We start from the raw sequence: 18,867 nt of genomic DNA on the forward strand, positions 1-18,867 counted from the left end.
CAACCACCAGATGTGGCTTCAAAGCTTTCAAAAATGCTGAAGACATTTGCCTTTCATCTTTAATTAGTATTATTTTGGCATCTGCTGGTGCCTAACAATTAAGGCTTGTCAAAATCTATGTTAGAATCTCCCATCTTGACATTTAGTTTGTCCTAGTATACAGTCAATCAAATGTCAATAGAAGGCTTCACATTGAAGTCACAGTTTTCTACACATAAAACTATGAACACTTCTAATTTCTAATATAATGCACAGTACTATCTTTAAAATATAAAATAAAGGTTTTAAATATTAGAATTTTCTTGTAACCTTTATAGAAATGTTGCATGTAAAATCACTGTGGTATAAATTTTATCAATCTTAACTTTTCTTCAGCTTGACCATACTTAGTGGCATTGACCTGAATTGGAGATGGGGATGGATACAACAGGGCATTCAATCTATCATGCTGCTTATTTTGAGGAGAGTACTTTGGCTTAAGCAGACCATTTAACTAAGAAGCATGTAAGATTAAGAGCAGTTAATGTTTACTGAGTATTCACTGAACATTACCTCTGTTCCAGACCCTTTGCTTGATATACAGACTCTGCTATTTCAACTTCATAATTATCTCAGGAAGATTTGTCCTATATGAGAAGATGAGAAATAGGAAACCAGAGAGTTCGAGTAATTTGTCCAGGATCATAAGCCAGGTAGTAGTAGAGATTCAAATAAAGCCACTTAAATGTAATACAAGGCATCAGTGCCTTACCATGTGCACCGAGGAGATCAGGAGAGTCTGCAAAGAAAGTAAACCTGGATAATATGCTAAGCCAGTTGGACCAGAAGGTGTTCCCAGGCATCAGAAATAGGAAAAGTGTCCATTCCCCTCTTTGCTGACCTCTATCCATACATTTTATATTGTCAGAGATGTAATACAGAATAATAAAAATCACCATCATTTCAAATTAGTGCAGGTGGATTCAGTATAACTAATCTGGTAAACAGAAAAACGAAGGGCAAATTAACTTTCACTTTACAAGTTATCACAGTTTGATTGTGTTAAAAACTTTACAATAAAACATTATATTACATGCACTGAGTACTATTTGCTGCGTCTTAAACTGAGAACTCAAAATTGAAAACAGTAAATAAAGGAAATCTTTTAAACAAAATGAGTGCAGGGTATTACAGCTCAGTGATGCAGCACATGCTTGGCTAATGTGAAGGCCTGAGTTCAGTCCCCAGCACCTCCCTGCAAAAGAAATAAACAGTGTGGGTTAGCACAAAAAATGATTAGGTTTTTATGTTATGTCAAGATCATTGTATTCCTGGAATTCTAATAGAACTGGCACTACTTTGAGAAGTCATACAATAATAAAGAGCTGTTCAAATTTAATATATACTTTCAAAATGTTTTCTATACATAGTTTTATTTTTACTCATCATAAAAGAGATGTGAAGTATGTACTGTTAATCAATTCAAAAACTAAAAAGAAGCAAAAACTAACACTCTCCCTGAAGGAAAATCATTGTTAATATATTGATGAACTTTTGATTCATGAGTTTACTGTAGATATTGATATAATTTGATATATAGTAATATACAAGCACTATTTAAGGTATCATAAAATGTACCCTGGTGATCAGTACCATATATAAATTTATATATATATATAAAACGTATATATGATAAAAATATATGATGTGAGTATCATATATATGGATTAGTTTTCCAAAATGTTAATTGTAATTGTAATGTATCATTTTTATAACTATTGCATAGACTTACCATACAAATATTATCCAAGGTCCTATTGATGGACATTTGGATTTTTCCGATACAAACAATATTCAGTTGAACATACTTAGTAGTGTTTGGGAAGTTGGCAGTTTGTCAGAAGATTCCAGGGGAACATGTTGGGCTTTATCCAGAGAACTGCCTACAGTACGCAGACCACCTCTGTGGTCTTGAGGAACTCTGACTCCTCAGTGAGGAAGCTGAGTTCTGAGAATCTTTCGGCATTCCAGTTTAAAAATGGTAATGGAGATCCTGAGTGAGAACTATGTTCTAAGAAGTAAGTGAAGTCCAGAGAGGCATGGCTTTTGTTTACTGTTTGTGCCGCTGCACCTGCCATCTGTCATTGCTCTCTCCCTACTCACCTCACTTACTCTTCCTATATGTCAAGCAGTCCAGGGCCTTATATCCCTGATGAATCAAGGAGGTGGAAAAGCATCTTTACATGGTAGAGAGCCCAGGAACGGTAGAGCACTGTTCCCTATTCCTTCACATCACATCCTGATGTTAGTAAAATTTAAATTAAAGTGACAAATACATGGCTCAGCTTTTCCCACAGAGAGCCTGCATTTAGAAGACCCCATTTCACTCTGGTTTGCAAAGCATCAATCATAATGTTTTAATTTGTTTTGTATTTGACTGAAGAAAACCATCCTATTCTGGGAATAGTTTTGGTCCAAAATGCCTGATCATGAACGCAGTTCCACCACTCAGTAGTACGGGGCAATATGTGAGTCTTTGTTTCTCTGAAACAGAAACATTTTGAAGAGAAATATTGGATTTCTCCTATTTGGTGTAGATTTGCTGGGCAGGGCAAGAGTGTAAGCAAAGACACCATGAACAATTGCCTATTAATTCAGTGACAATATCATTTAAGATTAAGACTTCGCAGCTCTGTGCTGTATCTGGTATTATCTTCATCCAGAGGTAGGACTCAGAGCAATTAAGCAACTGGCCCAAGAATTTGAGACAGACTGTGTCTTAGTTACGGTTTTGCTTGCTTCTGAGACAAAATACCTGAAGCCCAAGTTGGGAAAGGAAAGGTTTATTTCTTACAGTTTTTGGATATTTCAGTCCACACTTATTTGGCTCCAAGGCAGGCGGGCATGGCTGGGCCGCAGTTCATGGTGGCTGCAAACCGCAAGCAGGAACCAGCAAAGAGCAAGACACACCCTCTTCCTGCCATTACATCACATCCTGGCTCCACCCCTTTGTGGGTGGAGCACTGACACCATCAATCCAAGCACTTGACAATGAACCATCACAAATGCACAATGCAAACTCATGAGCCTGGGGGCCACAGACACCTTGACAGACTGTGTAGAGTCAGAACTCAGGTCCAGACCTGTGACCATAAAAGGTAAATCCTTTCTTCATACCATATGCACATTTGAAAACTCTGCAGAATAATTTTTTACATTAGACATTTGTACCACAAGAGCGTTCTCAGTTATTTAACGGGATGTGACTCTGGAGGGAAAATATGATTTCTCTTCTGAATTGTTAGCCTCTGGCATCTCATTTGTCATTTCACCCTTCCTGTCAGTCTAGATTTCTTTTAGAAGTGAGTGTCCACATTTTGTGTCTTATTATGAATTACAACAGAATTCATTGGTATCATCCCTAGTCTGTCATCCCAAAGAGTTGCTACAAAAGAAAAATAAAAAAGACTTTCACAGACACAGTAGAGGGCCTTTAACTGTTAATGACATTTTCAGATTTCCATTTTCCCTTCTAACCTGTCTTACACATTTACAGCAAACCGGAACTCATTTATTTGAAGTATCCTCACACTTGCTTCTAAGGAACTTGTCTTGTTAATTTTATTCTCTCAGTCTGAATTCAATTTGTATATTATGCATAAAGAAAACAGGGACTTTGCTATTCCTATAGATGAGGCACTAAATAATTCACAACTAAGGAGAAGAGGGCTATACTTCAGCTGAAAATCAGCAAAGTTCTCATTGGTTCTGAGTAATATGGGCTGTGTGGTATTTTCTTCGGGAAAGGTGCTACTCAAGAACACTTGATAATTTCCTTATATTGATATTAGGTGATTATTCTATTTATGCGCCTTCCTTTCCTTGCAAGTCACCTTGTTGAGATTTCTGGTAAGAGAAACACAAACAACCTGTGTGAGATACGGCATTTGGGGGACCCAGCCGTCCTCCAGAGCCACTGGAAGTCATGTGGGCTGCAGCTGAGCCCTGAGCCCCTGGAGGACATGGAGGCTCAGTTCAGTTCTCTCCAGTTAGTACAGCCAAGGAGTGAAGTCTGAGATAAAAGCATGTCAAAGTCATCATGCTTGTTGGACAAAAGCATAGTTTTCAAAACCTCTTGCAGGATATCTTAGTACAATTTCTTTTTCCTTTAACTGGAAGAAGAGAAAAAGATTGAGAAGTAAAAAAAAGAAAAATAACATTACAGTATGTACATCGGCAGTTCATCAGAGACATAGGACAGTAACTGAATTTCATGGTTCAGATTTGTGGCTTAGGAGTAAGGACAGAGAATAAAAAGACCCAGAAGGAGAAAAGTTATAACATGTAAACACATTATATGAAATGAAACAGTACCATTAACAGCAAGTGTATTTTTTTTCTTCTAGTCCATGTGGGTAAAAAAAAAAAATCAATTTGGAGTCTAATTAGTTAATCTCATGTGATACAGGGAGTGAGAATGGACAGTGGTTTTGAGTAGTGAGGTGTTTTGCTGTTGTTATTTTTATTGTATTGCGTTGCGTTTTGTTTTGAGCCACAGCCTCACAGTTTAGACTGGCCTTGAGCTCACTATGTAGCCTAAGGCCAGGCTGGAACTTGCAGGAACCTTTCTGCTCAGCTTCCCAACTGCGCAAATTACCAGTGTGTGCCACTGTGCCCAGCAATTCCTGAGTTTTAAACTCAGTGGTTCCAGCAAGAATTTCCTGCACGTGTGACTAGGGAGTAGTTAGGGTTCACTGAAGTGTCCCATGTGCCTGCTGACTTCAGGATACAATGCTTTCTCTGTTATACTAACTCTAGAAGCTGTTCTTATGTGTCTCTCTCACTTTCCTTTAAGGTCCAGTTGAAAAGCGAAGAATCCAAAACCTTTGCGATGAAGATTCTCAAGAAACGTCATATTGTGGATACAAGACAGCAGGAGCACATTCGCTCTGAGAAGCAGATCATGCAGGGGGCTCATTCCGACTTCATAGTGAGGTAAAGACCTGCCCCGCACTCTCCGGTGACGAGCCGGCCACAATAACCACTGCCACCCTGCCCACATTTACACATCATTTATACAAAGACCCTTGAGGGTTTTTGATTAAAAAATAAAGTTTGAGTCTATCTTTTATTTTGTAAGAGAATCTGATTCTCTGGACAGAGTATTTTTTTTCCAAAGGAGGCATCTATTTCTAACATTCTATTTTCAACCTGTTACCTATAACACCACCTTCATGGTTGATGCTTACATCACTAAATAGTTAATATTCTGAAAAACATTTTTAAAAACAAAATGACAGCTGATCCTTTCATCTCAGTGTTTTGAGAGCACTAAGAGAATAATAAGAGAGCTTTTTATATGCTGAAGTAACTTTCATAACTTGCCAGTGGCACTTACAGAAAATAAGATATAAATATAAGTGAATAGCACGTGAAATTCACAGATAGCTACACATAACAAAATTGAATCTAATTTATATCCACATGCACAACATGTTTATTACTACCCAGTGTTGCTTAAGGATCCATGCTTGAAACATCAGCCAAATGGATTTGAGAGAATCTCAAAAACCCCCTTATCCATCACCATTTGGATTAATCCATTTTAAGGGCTATACTAACCTTTTGCAGCATGGAAGTCTTACTCATGAGGCACTGGCTTTCTTTCCCCTATTTGGAGAATTACGTCTTTCATTTTTCTTCCAAATTCCATGTAGCATTGGCTGTGGTGGTGCATAGCTGTAATCCCAAAAGTCAGAAGTCTGGTGCAGAAAAATTGCAGTGATTTCAAGGCCAGTGTGGGCTATGTACGGAGTTCAGCCTCACTATACAGAAAGGCTTTGTCTCAAAACACCCAGAAAATTTAGAGTATGGCACATTAAGAGACATACCATAAATTTATATGACACTCATAAATTTATATGATTTGTGATAACTTTAAAAATCCCGCTTTTTAGCTACTTTGAATAATTCACTACAATGTTAACAAGTAGAATTAGCCTGACTATATAATAGACCATCAGAATTTATTCCTCTTGTTACTTTGTATCATAAATATATGAGGTGATATACATACTAAATACCTCTCTTGACTATTAGTGTACATATATGTGTATCAAAACGTTCTACTGTATACTATAAGTATGTACAACTACCTGTCAATTAAAAAACAAAACAAAGGAAAAATCATTTCTTAAGGTTTAAAAAGTTACATGCTTTGAAAACACAACAATTTTCATAACCTTTGATTTCTTGTTTGCAATTCACAGGCTTTACAGAACGTTTAAGGACAGCAAATATTTGTACATGTTGATGGAGGCTTGCCTAGGCGGAGAACTCTGGACCATTCTCAGGGATAGGTAGGAAAGTTGGGAAATGTTTATTCTGTCTCCAAAAACACAGTTGTCTTTGACCATCTGTAAGAAAATTAAATTATTATGAAGTATAAATAATTTTATTTCTGTTTTATATATGCTTAGATTTTAAAATGTAAACATAAGCTCTAGCCCATTATATAAATGAAATTTACTATAACACACGCTAAACTCACATTGTAACTGATGGTATAAATTTAATCTACCATAAAAAATGGTACCTGGGAAATTATATATACAGGACATAGTTCATGAATATAGAACCAAATTGAATGCATTCTGAATTTTTCCTGGAATTCAGTGCTGTGATTTAATTTGAAGAGAGTGATAGCTATTTTAAATTGAAGAGACTGGGTTAATTATCAGTTTATTTGATCCCCTCAGTTTTTAGATGGGTAATCTGCTTTTCATGACTCAGAATTTTTTCAAAGTAACTTCTCCCCTACTTTTCACTAGTTTTTGCTTTCAAAATTAACACAGCTTTTCATCCAGCTCTTCGATTGTTTTCTACTTTGAAGGAAAAATTTGTTTATTTGCAGTATTTCATACAAATAATCTGACATAGATTTACAGTTCACCCTGTGAGTAGACTTTGTCTTCATAGTGCTTGTTTTTTTTCTGATTATACAAAATCATTGTGTCTTAATTCTTCAGTTAATATTTATATAACAAGCAAGTTACCTTGTTTTTTAAAAAATTACCTATAAAATGTCTGAGAAGAGTATTACCTACACCAACTGTTCATTTTTTTAAAAGCATAATTTTATTTACCTGTAAATAACCTTTTGATCATGTCCTGTGAATGATCTACTGATCATTCAGAAGTCATCCATCTGCTTTTGAACACCCCTCTTCAGACCATCTGTATTTTTCTTATTTGTACTCATGCTGTCTTTCAGACTGTCCTTCATAGGTAAGATCTTTTTGAAACCTAGCTGGAGATCGCCCTTATGCTTCCACAAACCATGTAGTGTTTGACATTTGTTACCTTGTAGCTATCTCAGAGCAAGAACAACTAACTCTTTATAGTCTTTGATTTAAAGTTTCATTCCCAGTGATATTCTTACGGTACTTTCATGTCATTGTATGATATGCTCTTTCGGCTCTTTACTCCCATGACTTTACATGTATCAAATGGACATTTTTTTCCATGTATTATGTCCTGTTACACTACGGTTAGCTTTTTACAATTGTAGATAAAAGCATATAAGGGAATGTCTCCTATTTGCATTGAGAGAGATGTTGGCATCTATCCTCTACTAAACTATTATACCATACTACTATGCTACTGTTAGTTAATATCCAAGCATGGATTATATGCCAGGCACTGTGATGAAGGTGGTGATTGCATGATTAAGTAGATGTGATCTCTTGCCTCAGAATTTACAGACTGTTTCGCTAAGTTAGTATTTTGGTTTGTTAATTAATCTTTGGCATATCATGCTGTAGATTTACTGTATTATTTTTGATATGACATTCCAATTTACTCCCTTACCTGAAATTTGTTCCCTATTTTTAAAATTAGAATAGGAGAATATTTGCAGGTGGAATTAACTAGGAAATCAGTGCTAAGCTTCACAGAGAAAGGACCAGCTATTCCCCAATAGCTTTTTAAAACTTTTATTGAGTTTCTTGATAAGATTGACAGTAACAATAGTGATAAAATGCAATATACAATCAACTCAAGTGTCATCATGCTGGCACAGATGTCAATTTTTAAATCATTTTTAAAAGTAAGTATCATTTCACAGTCCTCTCTGTTTGACTTGATTTTACTTTTTGTTTTGGTCATAAATGGAGGTCGAGGCCTCTAAGTAAGAGGCATATGGATTTGTACGGCTTGTTGTGTAACAGCAGCTTCTCTCAGAGGAGCAGATAATGGAAAAGTAAACAGTGGCCTACCTCTCTTAACTGCACGGGACGATTTTTGGCCCTTCCATTTTTCTTCAATTAATCTTTCTTAAATTTGAAGTGCAAAGCTGCTGAGTCTCCCTCAGGGCACTCAGTACCCTACAAAGAGCAGTCGCAACTTGATTCATCCAAAAGATTCAGGAATATTGAAGCTTCAACATTAAAAGCAACAGAGCTATTACATATATATATATATATATATCCATATATGTATAAGTGTACATGTATATGCATGTGTATAAAATTCCCTGGAGATCATTTATCCCTTTGAAATGTCTTCTATACATGCACACACACACACACAGGCACAAACACACACTTTCACATACACTTTGACTGTTTTTAATGTACATGGCTTTTCTTTTACTTAAAGATTGCTAGGAAAATAGCCTAATTTTCAACCCTTAGGTTCCAATTAATTTCTGATTAACCTTGTAACTTTTCAAATGTTTAAATAAGGACTAAAAGTCTTAAGATTATTTAGAAAGAAAAAATATGCATGCAAAAGATTATAATTAGTCACAGTATGCATGAAAATATCTGTGGTTAAAAGAATGAAAACCACCACATTCATTCAATTTCATTTCTTGTCCATAAAAGTGATGAAGAGAAGGTATCCTGAAAGCATCCGAGATTTGAATTGATTTTTTAAACATCTTGTGTGACTTTATTGGTTATAGACTTGGAAATACTTCTGAGCCTTGGAGATTTAGGTTAGGGAGTCCCTGAAAGCAGCTCACACATCTTCCTCCTCCCACTTCTTGCCCTACAGTAGCTGTTTCTTGTCTCTCCCTTTCTTCTTATTGGTAATGAAAAAGAACACACAACAGCTCTTTATTTGCTGTCCAAAAAGTAAAGTTAAAATGACATTATATGCAAACAGAATTTAAGGACTTTTAAGTATTATTTATTTCAGATCGTGAACTAAAGCACTAAAACTTCAACTGTTCCTATTATTTCCCTAGTGTATTTTAAATTAGCTATCATGTTTTAATTTTCTAGTGTGTGACTTTTTGTCTCCCACTTTCATTATTGGTAATGGGTTGGTATAAAGTTTATTTTATTCATCTTCCATCTCTAACACTTAAAGACTTGGCAAGCTCTGAAGATTTCTAAAAGACATAATCAGTTACTATAATGAATTAATGTATAATAACATTCATATAAACATATAATGCCTAACATTAGCATATGCATATGTCATCTGCCAACGTTAATGTATATTTATTTTATTCTAGTGAAATTTACCACCTCAATTATTTCCTTAGTTTATTTAATGTTACTATCTGGCTGGTGTTACTATGTGGCTGGTTCATCTCTCAACTTAGAGTTACGAGGTAGAAAGTCGAAAGAAGACTGAGGAAAGTGTTTTATTGTAGAGGGAAAACGGAGAGCAGAATTTATTGTGAGGCAAAAGCAAGCAGCCCGCGGGCAAATGAACCTGGAGGGAACTCTGATGTGTTGCCAAAAAGACTTTTTGTTCAGGAATTTTTATACAAAAAAATGACTACATCTCAGCCAAGTTGACATCAGCCTATGGGGTTAGAAGTGGGGAAGTTTGATAAAAAAAATGGGTTTGTAAGAACTCAGTGCATGTACCGGGCATACTTTTGTAAGCACTATCAATTGTAACTTTAAACAGAACAAAGACATTCCTTAGAGCAGTCTGAATATCTCATTGCTGGACAAAAATGTCCCACCAATCTAATGAGGCCTTTTTGTTATTGAGCCTCTGGTGCTCTGGCCTTGGCCATCGTGTCCTTCACTGAATCTTTCTGCCTCCCTCCTTGGCGTGGCTTTTTTCCCTGGTCATCTGTCCACTCTGTAACACTGCTGTCAGGAGACTTCCCACGCTCCCTCCCCTCAGTGTCACTCTGAGAAATCCCCTCATCTTCTGGCAGGGTCCTGCTCATCCTCAGCATCACACTTCACAGGACCTGATTGTTTAGGGAAAGTTGGGTCTTCTTGTTAGGTTAGGAAATTAACACCTAAGCCTTAGGAAACAGAATCTAAGCCCAGCCACACCAGTGGGATGGGTTAGTGGTTCATTCTCCCTGGTCTCTTGTTATCTCCCTGTTTCTGTGTGCATTAATTTTTTTCTATTGAATACTTTATAGAATTACCATAGAAACCATAATTTTCAACATTCATGTATCTCACTTTCTGGTCATTTGTATTCCTGGCTACATGCTTTAATCCCATGAGTAATGAGTGATTTTCTACATTATTTTACTTCCTTCTACTTACTTGGTGGAGGGTAATTATTTAAATTCCATTTTAAATGAGCTTACATGATTTAGGTAGCACAGAGTAAAGGCAGTTCTAAGGAAGCGAGTCTATCTTCTTAATAATTTAAGCCCCCTAACAACTGGCAATAAGCCTGCCTACGTGCCAACACCCTTCAGACTGATTACTGTTATTAGTCAAGTTGCCTAGTCTTTTTTGATGAAGTATTTCATTACTATTTTATACTGACATTTAAAGACTCAGTTTATGACAAGTTAATTAAACCATGTAATTATATTTAAATTTGAGTTTGTATATACATATACGTATAATATTCTTTCAAATTGTTATCTACTGCCATTTAGCTACAACAACCAGCCATCCCCAAAGAAGATATAAAATCTTATTCTTTATTCATTTTAAGTAATATAGCTGTCAGTGTACAATTTATTATTTCAAAGAGTTATATAGCACAACTGATTTATTCTTTAAACAACTCTTGAAACTGTTGGCACAACAAGCTTTCACTTTGTTTTAGATCAAATTTACTTTGTCATTTCCGATGTTAATACTAATTTTTCACACTAACTTACCCTAATGCTATGCTTTGTTACTGATTTCAATATATATATTTTAAAATCTATAGATTACTTACATTAGATGCTCAATTATAAAATATCTTGTGTGCATATAGTTTAGTGATTTTTCAATAAAGTAAAAGCAAACAGCCCCAATCCTACAATGGCTCAGGACTAGAGAAACCTTAAAACAAATACACATGGCTATCAAGGACCAGAGATCAAAGATGTACAATCTGTGGTCAATTCATTTCATGGTGAAAGGGGAGGGTTTGTTTGGCAGGCAGTAACAGGCGGTCACTGTTGCCCATACATTTGTGAGAAGAATGAGGGAGGGAAAAGAGGTTAGCAGAGAACTCTTCAAATTTGATTTGTAGCAGGCTTTCTTTTGCACTAATGAAGTTCTTCATTAACAGTGATGATTAGTCCTGCAAACTCTCCACTTCCTCAAAAGACATTAGACCTATCCTCTACCATATTGGTTAATGTTCCTAGATTAAGGTATAATAGCCAAAGAACGGTTTTTGATGCTTAATTTGTAAAGGCCACTGTTTACTGAGTACCAGTTGTGTGACAGACACTTATCCGAAGTACCTGCAATAATTTTTTTGAATTCTTACAAAAACTTGGTGAGATAACAACCATTATTAGCACCATTTTGCACAAGAGAATCCTGTGCTCATGGTGCAATGGTTAATTACACAAAATCAAACAGTAAGTGAAGACTAAACTTGAGCCCAACAGTCATATTGCAGCATCTTCTGCATCCTGAATTTGTATTAATATTTTTCCATCTTCCTGCTAAGGAATAGGTTGTTCAAAATATAACTGTACCTTCCAGCATTTCAGGAAAAGTTGATTTCTCACATATTTACCTTCATGTTAACATTCAGTGACTTTAGCAATGGGTTTCATTAACAAGTGATGCTAAAGGAGGCAGGTCTTGTCCAATCACGATAGCAGAAATAATCTCTTTGAACAATAGTCAAGAGTTTATATGCTTTCTCAAAGAAACATTGGTCACCACATTTTCAGTGCAAAGAATTAATCGATTAAAACAAGACATGTTATATGAAATGAAAAAATATTCCAGGCACCATCTTGTTTTAATTTGCCTTGCAATGTTTTCCATTGGGGAAAAATTGAATTCACATACAATCTGTAGGGTGTAAAAGCGGGCATGTTAATTATATATAGATAATTAGTATTTATTAATCATAATAGTAGTTAATTATATATAGATAATTGGTATTTAAGGCAAATATTCTCCCTAATTGGAAGAAATGTCCTATTCTTGATGGCAAAATATGCTTAACTTAAAAAAAGAGCTAAGAATAAAGAGACTTAGAGATGCTAGCCTAAGACCTTTCGTGGTGAGTGACTTTATTGTAGAGTTGCGTTCTTCTAAGGGTAGTGCAAGTCAGAGGCCCACTGAAGCTGAAAACACATTCTTCTCCAGCAAACTTTCTTTTGCTACCATGAATTCATAGTTCTTACATTCAGATTTCAATGGAAAGAGTATGATGGTTATGAGGGCCTTGACACGTTCTGACACGGTTCTTTGAAAATGTAACTTTTCTTTATATTCTCACAAATATATTGATATATCTCACAGATATACGAAATTCATGAAATCTCAAAAACTGGTTTTTACTTAAATTAGAAATAAACCCATAAACCTCTCTTTAATAAACAGATTTTAGATGAGTGGTCTTTCCCTTGCCCGCTGCTGTAACTCTGTGCCTTTCTAGATCGTAGGAGGCTCTTAAGAGAAGTTAAACAGTCACACTCACAGTGGCAGAGATTTCCTTGGCTTGAATCTCAAATGTTTTAGAAAATCCAAAGGAATTAAAAAAATGTGACATTTAGACATCAGGACATGGGTTTCTTGGTTAAATTTTACCACAGGAATATAATGAAATGAAAAAAGAAAGAAATACCTTCTCTGAGAAACTAATTTCTTATCTACTTTTCATCCCTTTTCCCTATTTCAGAGGTTCATTTGAAGATTCAACAACACGATTTTACACAGCATGTGTCGTAGAAGCTTTTGCTTATCTCCATTCCAAAGGAATCATTTATAGGGACCTCAAGCCAGAAAATCTCATCCTAGATCATCGAGGTTACGCCAAGCTGGTTAGTGCATTTTACATGAGTTCTTTCCTGCATTTTTCAGATGGATTTGTTAATAAAATTGTGTTCATTTGCAAATATTAGAAATTGTATTCATGTTAGTGTTGTATCTTTTCTTAAAAATAGGTTTTGGTGTTTCAGTTTTCAATGAAATATTTTTAGTTATGTAAAAGCTACCAGAAATTAAATTGGCTAAGTTTGAATTACTAATACCCTGGCAAAACATGCCTGGTTACAAGTATGAGAAGTCATCCTTGATGGGATGTGGAAATCATCTTTGATGGTATGTTTTCACAGAGCTGCATCGAAGGAGCTTATAGAATTGATTGCTTCTAGGTAGCCTTCTACTATTTAAAGGCAATGTATATTTGTAGTATAGAAAACTGAAAAGCATTTTACTATTTTAGATTTTAAAATAATTCTGGGGAGGTGAAACTGAGCTTTGGAGATAATGTGACTGAGGCTGCATTAATAAAATATTGTTAACAATTGGTCAAAAGTTCTAAAGATTTACTGTAGAAGCAAACATCTCTTCCTTAAAAGAATACAACATTTTTGGATTTGGATCATACAATGCCTGATTGTATTTTTAAATTTCATAATTTTTATTCAGTAGAAAAATGCAGTTAGTTATGTGTAGTCTCAACTGAATTGTTCTAGAAAATAAAAAGGCTTTCTACATGTGCAGCTCATCTTTCAAATGGTTTTTAGAAACCTCAAGACTGCATTTCAATTTTGTCTTCTGTTTACCAAGGAGAAGTCTTTGGTACCATAGTTCTGTTATTTATTTCCCTCATCTCAAATAATTAATACTAGATGAATTCTCACCTTCATGAAGTCCAGCCTAAATCATGTATTATCTGGGAAAGATGGTAGGTAGGTCCACCAAATGTTCTAAAACTTTGAGTAAAGAAAGAAACCTCCCTGTATCAAAATGGGAAAAATGAAAAGTATTTCCAGAAAGACCTGCTTTTTCCTTTTCTTGTTATACATTTTATCTAATACTCAGACTTCAAATTTTCTTTTAAAATTGAGTTTGAGCAGGTTACTTCATTTGCTTACAATAGACCTGATTTCTATTTTTATGTTTTTAATTGCTGGTTTATTTCAGCAGAAACACTTGTGCATGTTTGACCTCTTTGTCAGAGACAAGGTGGTTGGTTGAGTGTGTTTGTAGTTGCGTCTGCTGTGCTAGTTATTCATAAGTGACTTAAAAATCTTGTTTTTCTAATATTTTAAGGTTGATTTTGGCTTTGCAAAGAAAATAGGATTTGGAAAGAAAACATGGACTTTTTGTGGAACTCCAGAGTATGTAGCTCCAGAGATCATCCTAAACAAAGGCCACGACATTTCAGCAGACTACTGGTCACTGGGAATTCTAATGTATGAACTTCTGACTGGCAGGTATGAACATTTATAGACGATTGCTAGGAAAACTAGAGTACAAAGAACTACATGCTCGTGACTTTTCCACACAGATTTGACTACCTCAACATTATCTTGCTGTATGTCAGTACCATTTTCATGTAGTTAGGCAATAAATTCATGGCACTAGATTTAAAATAGGTCAGATGAGGACAACCAATCCAATACCAACTTTTAGACTCATTAATGCTAATTGTGTGTGTGTACAAATATAAACAGGTCCCATATCTTTATTTTAGATTTTTGAGCCCTGTCATTTAGCAAAAATTAAAGGGAAGTTTAATTATATAGTGATTTCTAAAATCAAATACCGGTGGAAGAGGACATGTTAGCAGTTTTTTATATCTAAATGAAATATGTTCCAATCAACAACTTAAAAAAGGTATTAGGGATACCACAAGATGTATGAATGAATTACAAGCTCCTCATAGACTCAGACTAAAAGACAAAGGACTGCATCACACAACGTGCTAAAGACAGTGAGTAATAGAATCAGAAGAGGGGTAGGTTTGTCTAGGGGGTTTTTGAAGAATTCAAGACTTTACCTGGGTCTTAGACAAAGAATAAAATGTAGATGTAGATAGAAAGGGCATTTCAGGAAGAGATAAGGCTTTCCTACAGTTAATAAAACTACAGCTAGTATACGATCCATCCATCCACTTCTGAGTGTGTTTCCAAATGAAAAGACATGGACTGCTAAAGAGACGCCCAGGTTCACCACAGACCTATTCGGAAGAGCCAGGGAACAGAAGCTGCCTAAGTAAGTGTCTGAGGCAGAGATAAGGAAAATGTTTGTCAAAGATAAACATATAAACATAAAAGCAAATTTTTTAATCAAAGAGTATTAATAATAAAAAACCCAAACTTGGTTCTTCCTCATTTTTTAAACTAACGATCAAAATTGGCAAGTTCAGAGAATACTTAACCAAAGCATCAAATGAAAAGAAAGTTCTAAAATTCTAAGTTCAAGTTTTAGTCTTCGGTGTACAGAGAGCCAGTTTTTCCAGCACCATGTATTAGAGAGGCTATCTTTTTTCCAGTGAATATGTGAGACCCTTTTGTCAAAAATAAGATAACTGAGTGTTTTTGTAGTTGTGTCTCCATCTTCTAATCTGTTCTACTGGTATGCAGGTTTCTTTTGGTTTCTTGCCAATGCCATGCTGATTATCTCACTGTAGCTCTGTAGCATAATTTCAGGTCAGGGGTTGTAATGCTTCCTGCCTTGCCTATGTTGCTCAGAATTGCCTTCCTATTCTGGTCTCTTCTGGTTCCAGATGAATTTCATGAATGTTTTCCCTTGTTCTGTGAGGTACACTAATGGTGTTTTCATTGAGATTGCATTAAATCTGTATATCAGTTTTGGGAGTATGGCCATTTTCACTGTGTTGGTTCTTCCTAACCATGAGCAGGGATATCTTTCCATTTTCAGATATTCTCTTCAATATCCTTTATCAGAGTACTGTAATTTTCAATATATAGATCCTTCACTTTTTTTGTTAGATTGATTCCTGAGTATTTTATTTTTTGGATGTTATTGCGAAGGGTGTGGTTTCCCTAATTTCTGTGTCAGTGAGTTTATCACCAGGCACTAAACTAAAGTCAAAATGGATTAAAGATCTGAATATGAAACCAAACACTAAATCTACTAGAAGAGAAAGGAGGTAAAAATCTTGAAAACATAGGTGTAGGTAGAGACTACATAAATAAAACCCAGATTACATGGGAAATACTTCAAAGAATCAACAACTGGGATCTCACCTTATTAAAAAGGTTTTTCACAGCAACAGAAATCACTGACAGCATGAAAAGACACCCACTGCATGGGAAAAAATTATAACCAATTGTTCCTCAGACAAAGTATTTCTATCTAGAATATACAAAGAATTGAAAAGAATCAGAATTCACAAATCAAAGACCCAATCAAAAAAATGGTCATCTCAGATGAATACACACTTCTCAGATCAGGAAATACAAGTAGCAAATAAATATATAAAGAAAAGTTTGACAGCACTGGTGATTTGAAAGCTGCAAATTAAAAGAACATTGAGATTCCGTCTCACCCCAGAAAGAATCATCACGGAATTAAGCAATAACAAATGCTAGAGGGAATATGGAGAAAAAGGGACACTTCACTGATGGTGGGGTTGTAGACTGGTACAATCACTGTGGAAATTCCACAGAAAACTAGGATTAAAGGTCTCATTCTACCCAGTTATTCCCTTTCTGGGTATTTTCCCAAAAGAATTAAAAACATCATAGCACAGAGATGAATGTGCACCAAAATTTATAGCAGCACAATTTGTAATAGCTAAATCTTGGAGACAACCCAAATGCCCATCAATGAAGGAATGGATAAAAAAGTTGTGATATTTTTATATAACGAAATATTACTCAGCTATAAAGAAGGACAAAGTTGAGACTTTTGTAGGTGAGTGTATGCAACTTGAGTCTGTACTCATAGCTGAAGTAAATCAGACTCACATGTATAAACATCGTATTGCCTCCCTGGTGTGAGAAATTGAAAGCGTAAGTAAGTTCTAAAATGTAAAATAGATATTGTGAAATGAGAAGAAATTGTTCAAAAGGAAAAAGGAAGTATGAGGGTGAAACAGGAAAGGACAGTAGGGAAAAGGGAAAAAGTCAGTCAGACTGTTAGTACTTCCTGGTTCATGGAAAATGAAGCTCTGTACTAAAATTGATTGCAAAAATTCTATGTTCATATCTTGTACCTTGAGCAACTACTTGCAAGATAACATGTATTAACTACTGTTATTCTCCTATTATTCAGTTATGAAATTTTGTTTCACCTTTTTTTCCCTAAAAAGATAAGGTTGGTATTAAAGGAAGTGTAAGTTAACTCATTTTAAAAAGCGATCACATTGACAATTAGATGAGGGTGGAAAATGATGTGTCACACATGTGAAATAGACTGCAAACATGTACCAAAATAAAATTTAAATAACATTGCAATTACTGCATAAGACATATCACAGTAAACAAAATGCTGTTAGAAAGAAAATCAAAATAGATGCCGTCACAGCCCTTAACAAAAGAAAATGTGCTATTCTCTGTTTTAAGCCTCTCAAAAAGAAATAGTTTAAACTACTAAATATGAGGGTAAAAAAAATGCATCTGATGTTTTCCAAAGAGACATGTTTAATAAAATTACTTAAAAATATATAATAATCATGCTTATGTTTGTCACATAGTGTCACAGTTACTAAAACCCTGTGCTTAACAATTAAAATTTATGGTATGTAACAGAGGTTACATACCACTTATTTGTTTAGCAATATTTAGTTATTAAAGAAAATGTACTTTTCACTGCCTGCCTGGCAAGCCCGACGTTGTAAATTCAATACCTGGGACCCCCCAAAAAAATGAAAGAAGAAAATGTACTTATTTGAAAACAAATTTGCTTTACTTAAAAATATAATACTACAAAAAAAAAATCAACAGATCTTGCTTATAGAGTTTCAGTATTACTTTCTTGCTCTTGAGAGGATGCCTGGGTTAGATCATCTTCTGTGAACTGATGAACAGAGGGAGAAACAGGAGGAACACTATTCTGTGGAAGCTGGAGATCTACCAATGTTTGTTGATTGATTCTTTGTTAATTGCAAAGTACTAAACTGAATAGTGGAAAATAAAAGTCAAAAAGTGAAAACAGCCATAGAAATCAAGCTAGTACTATAAGGTACAAGAAGTGGAGTAAATGGTGCTGTAAGAAAATATGACAGGGGTCAGCACAGTTTAAAACTAAATTATTAGCTTAGGGTATTACATGATTTTGTTGAGATACATAATATTAGGTTGACCTGAGTAGGCCTTTCTGGAGCAGCAAGCTGACCTTAACTGAGACTAGACCAAGTGAGGCCTTAACCAGATCGACGCGGGCAAATCTCCAGGCAACAGGAGCCGCACCCTGGGGTGGGAAGGGACCCAGCTTGTGGAACAGCAGAGAAGCCACCACGCCCAAATCCAGGGAGTGAGGGTGGCTCTGATTGGCGACACTGGGTCAGATGATGTTCTTGTGGCAAATGATTTCGGACTTCGCCTAAAGGTTATAAACAAGCTGATTAGTGTGAGAAAGGCCAGAGAGTTAAGAAAAAATGTGAACGACCAGACAACAACGGTGGTTTAGGTGCCTCACTAAAAAGAAATAAGGAACAGCGGCTTCACCTGACCCACTGGGTCACGCTCCTGCTGAGTGATTTCCACGGCAGGGTTTGCACGGTGCT

General features: G+C 35.5%; 1 protein-coding gene across 3 annotated transcripts in view; it reads left to right on the plus strand.

Moving 5' to 3' along the window:
- The window catches only part of Prkg1 (protein kinase cGMP-dependent 1), a 1,159,508-nt gene that overhangs the window by 1,133,311 nt on the left and 7,330 nt on the right, over positions 1-18,867 (plus strand). For all 3 annotated transcript variants that reach the window (XM_063239051.1, XM_003473935.5, XM_023566675.2), the window contains 4 exons: positions 4,835-4,974; positions 6,249-6,338; positions 13,063-13,204; positions 14,442-14,605. In XM_063239051.1, the coding sequence (XP_063095121.1) occupies positions 4,835-4,974; positions 6,249-6,338; positions 13,063-13,204; positions 14,442-14,605 (536 nt within the window). The remainder of the gene's footprint in view (positions 1-4,834; positions 4,975-6,248; positions 6,339-13,062; positions 13,205-14,441; positions 14,606-18,867) is intronic.

This window comes from Cavia porcellus, unplaced genomic scaffold (genome assembly GCF_034190915.1).
Source record: "Cavia porcellus strain 051 isolate PalLab524CR breed Dunkin Hartley unplaced genomic scaffold, mCavPor4.1 scaffold_28, whole genome shotgun sequence".
Taxonomy (NCBI): Eukaryota; Metazoa; Chordata; class Mammalia; order Rodentia; family Caviidae; genus Cavia; species Cavia porcellus.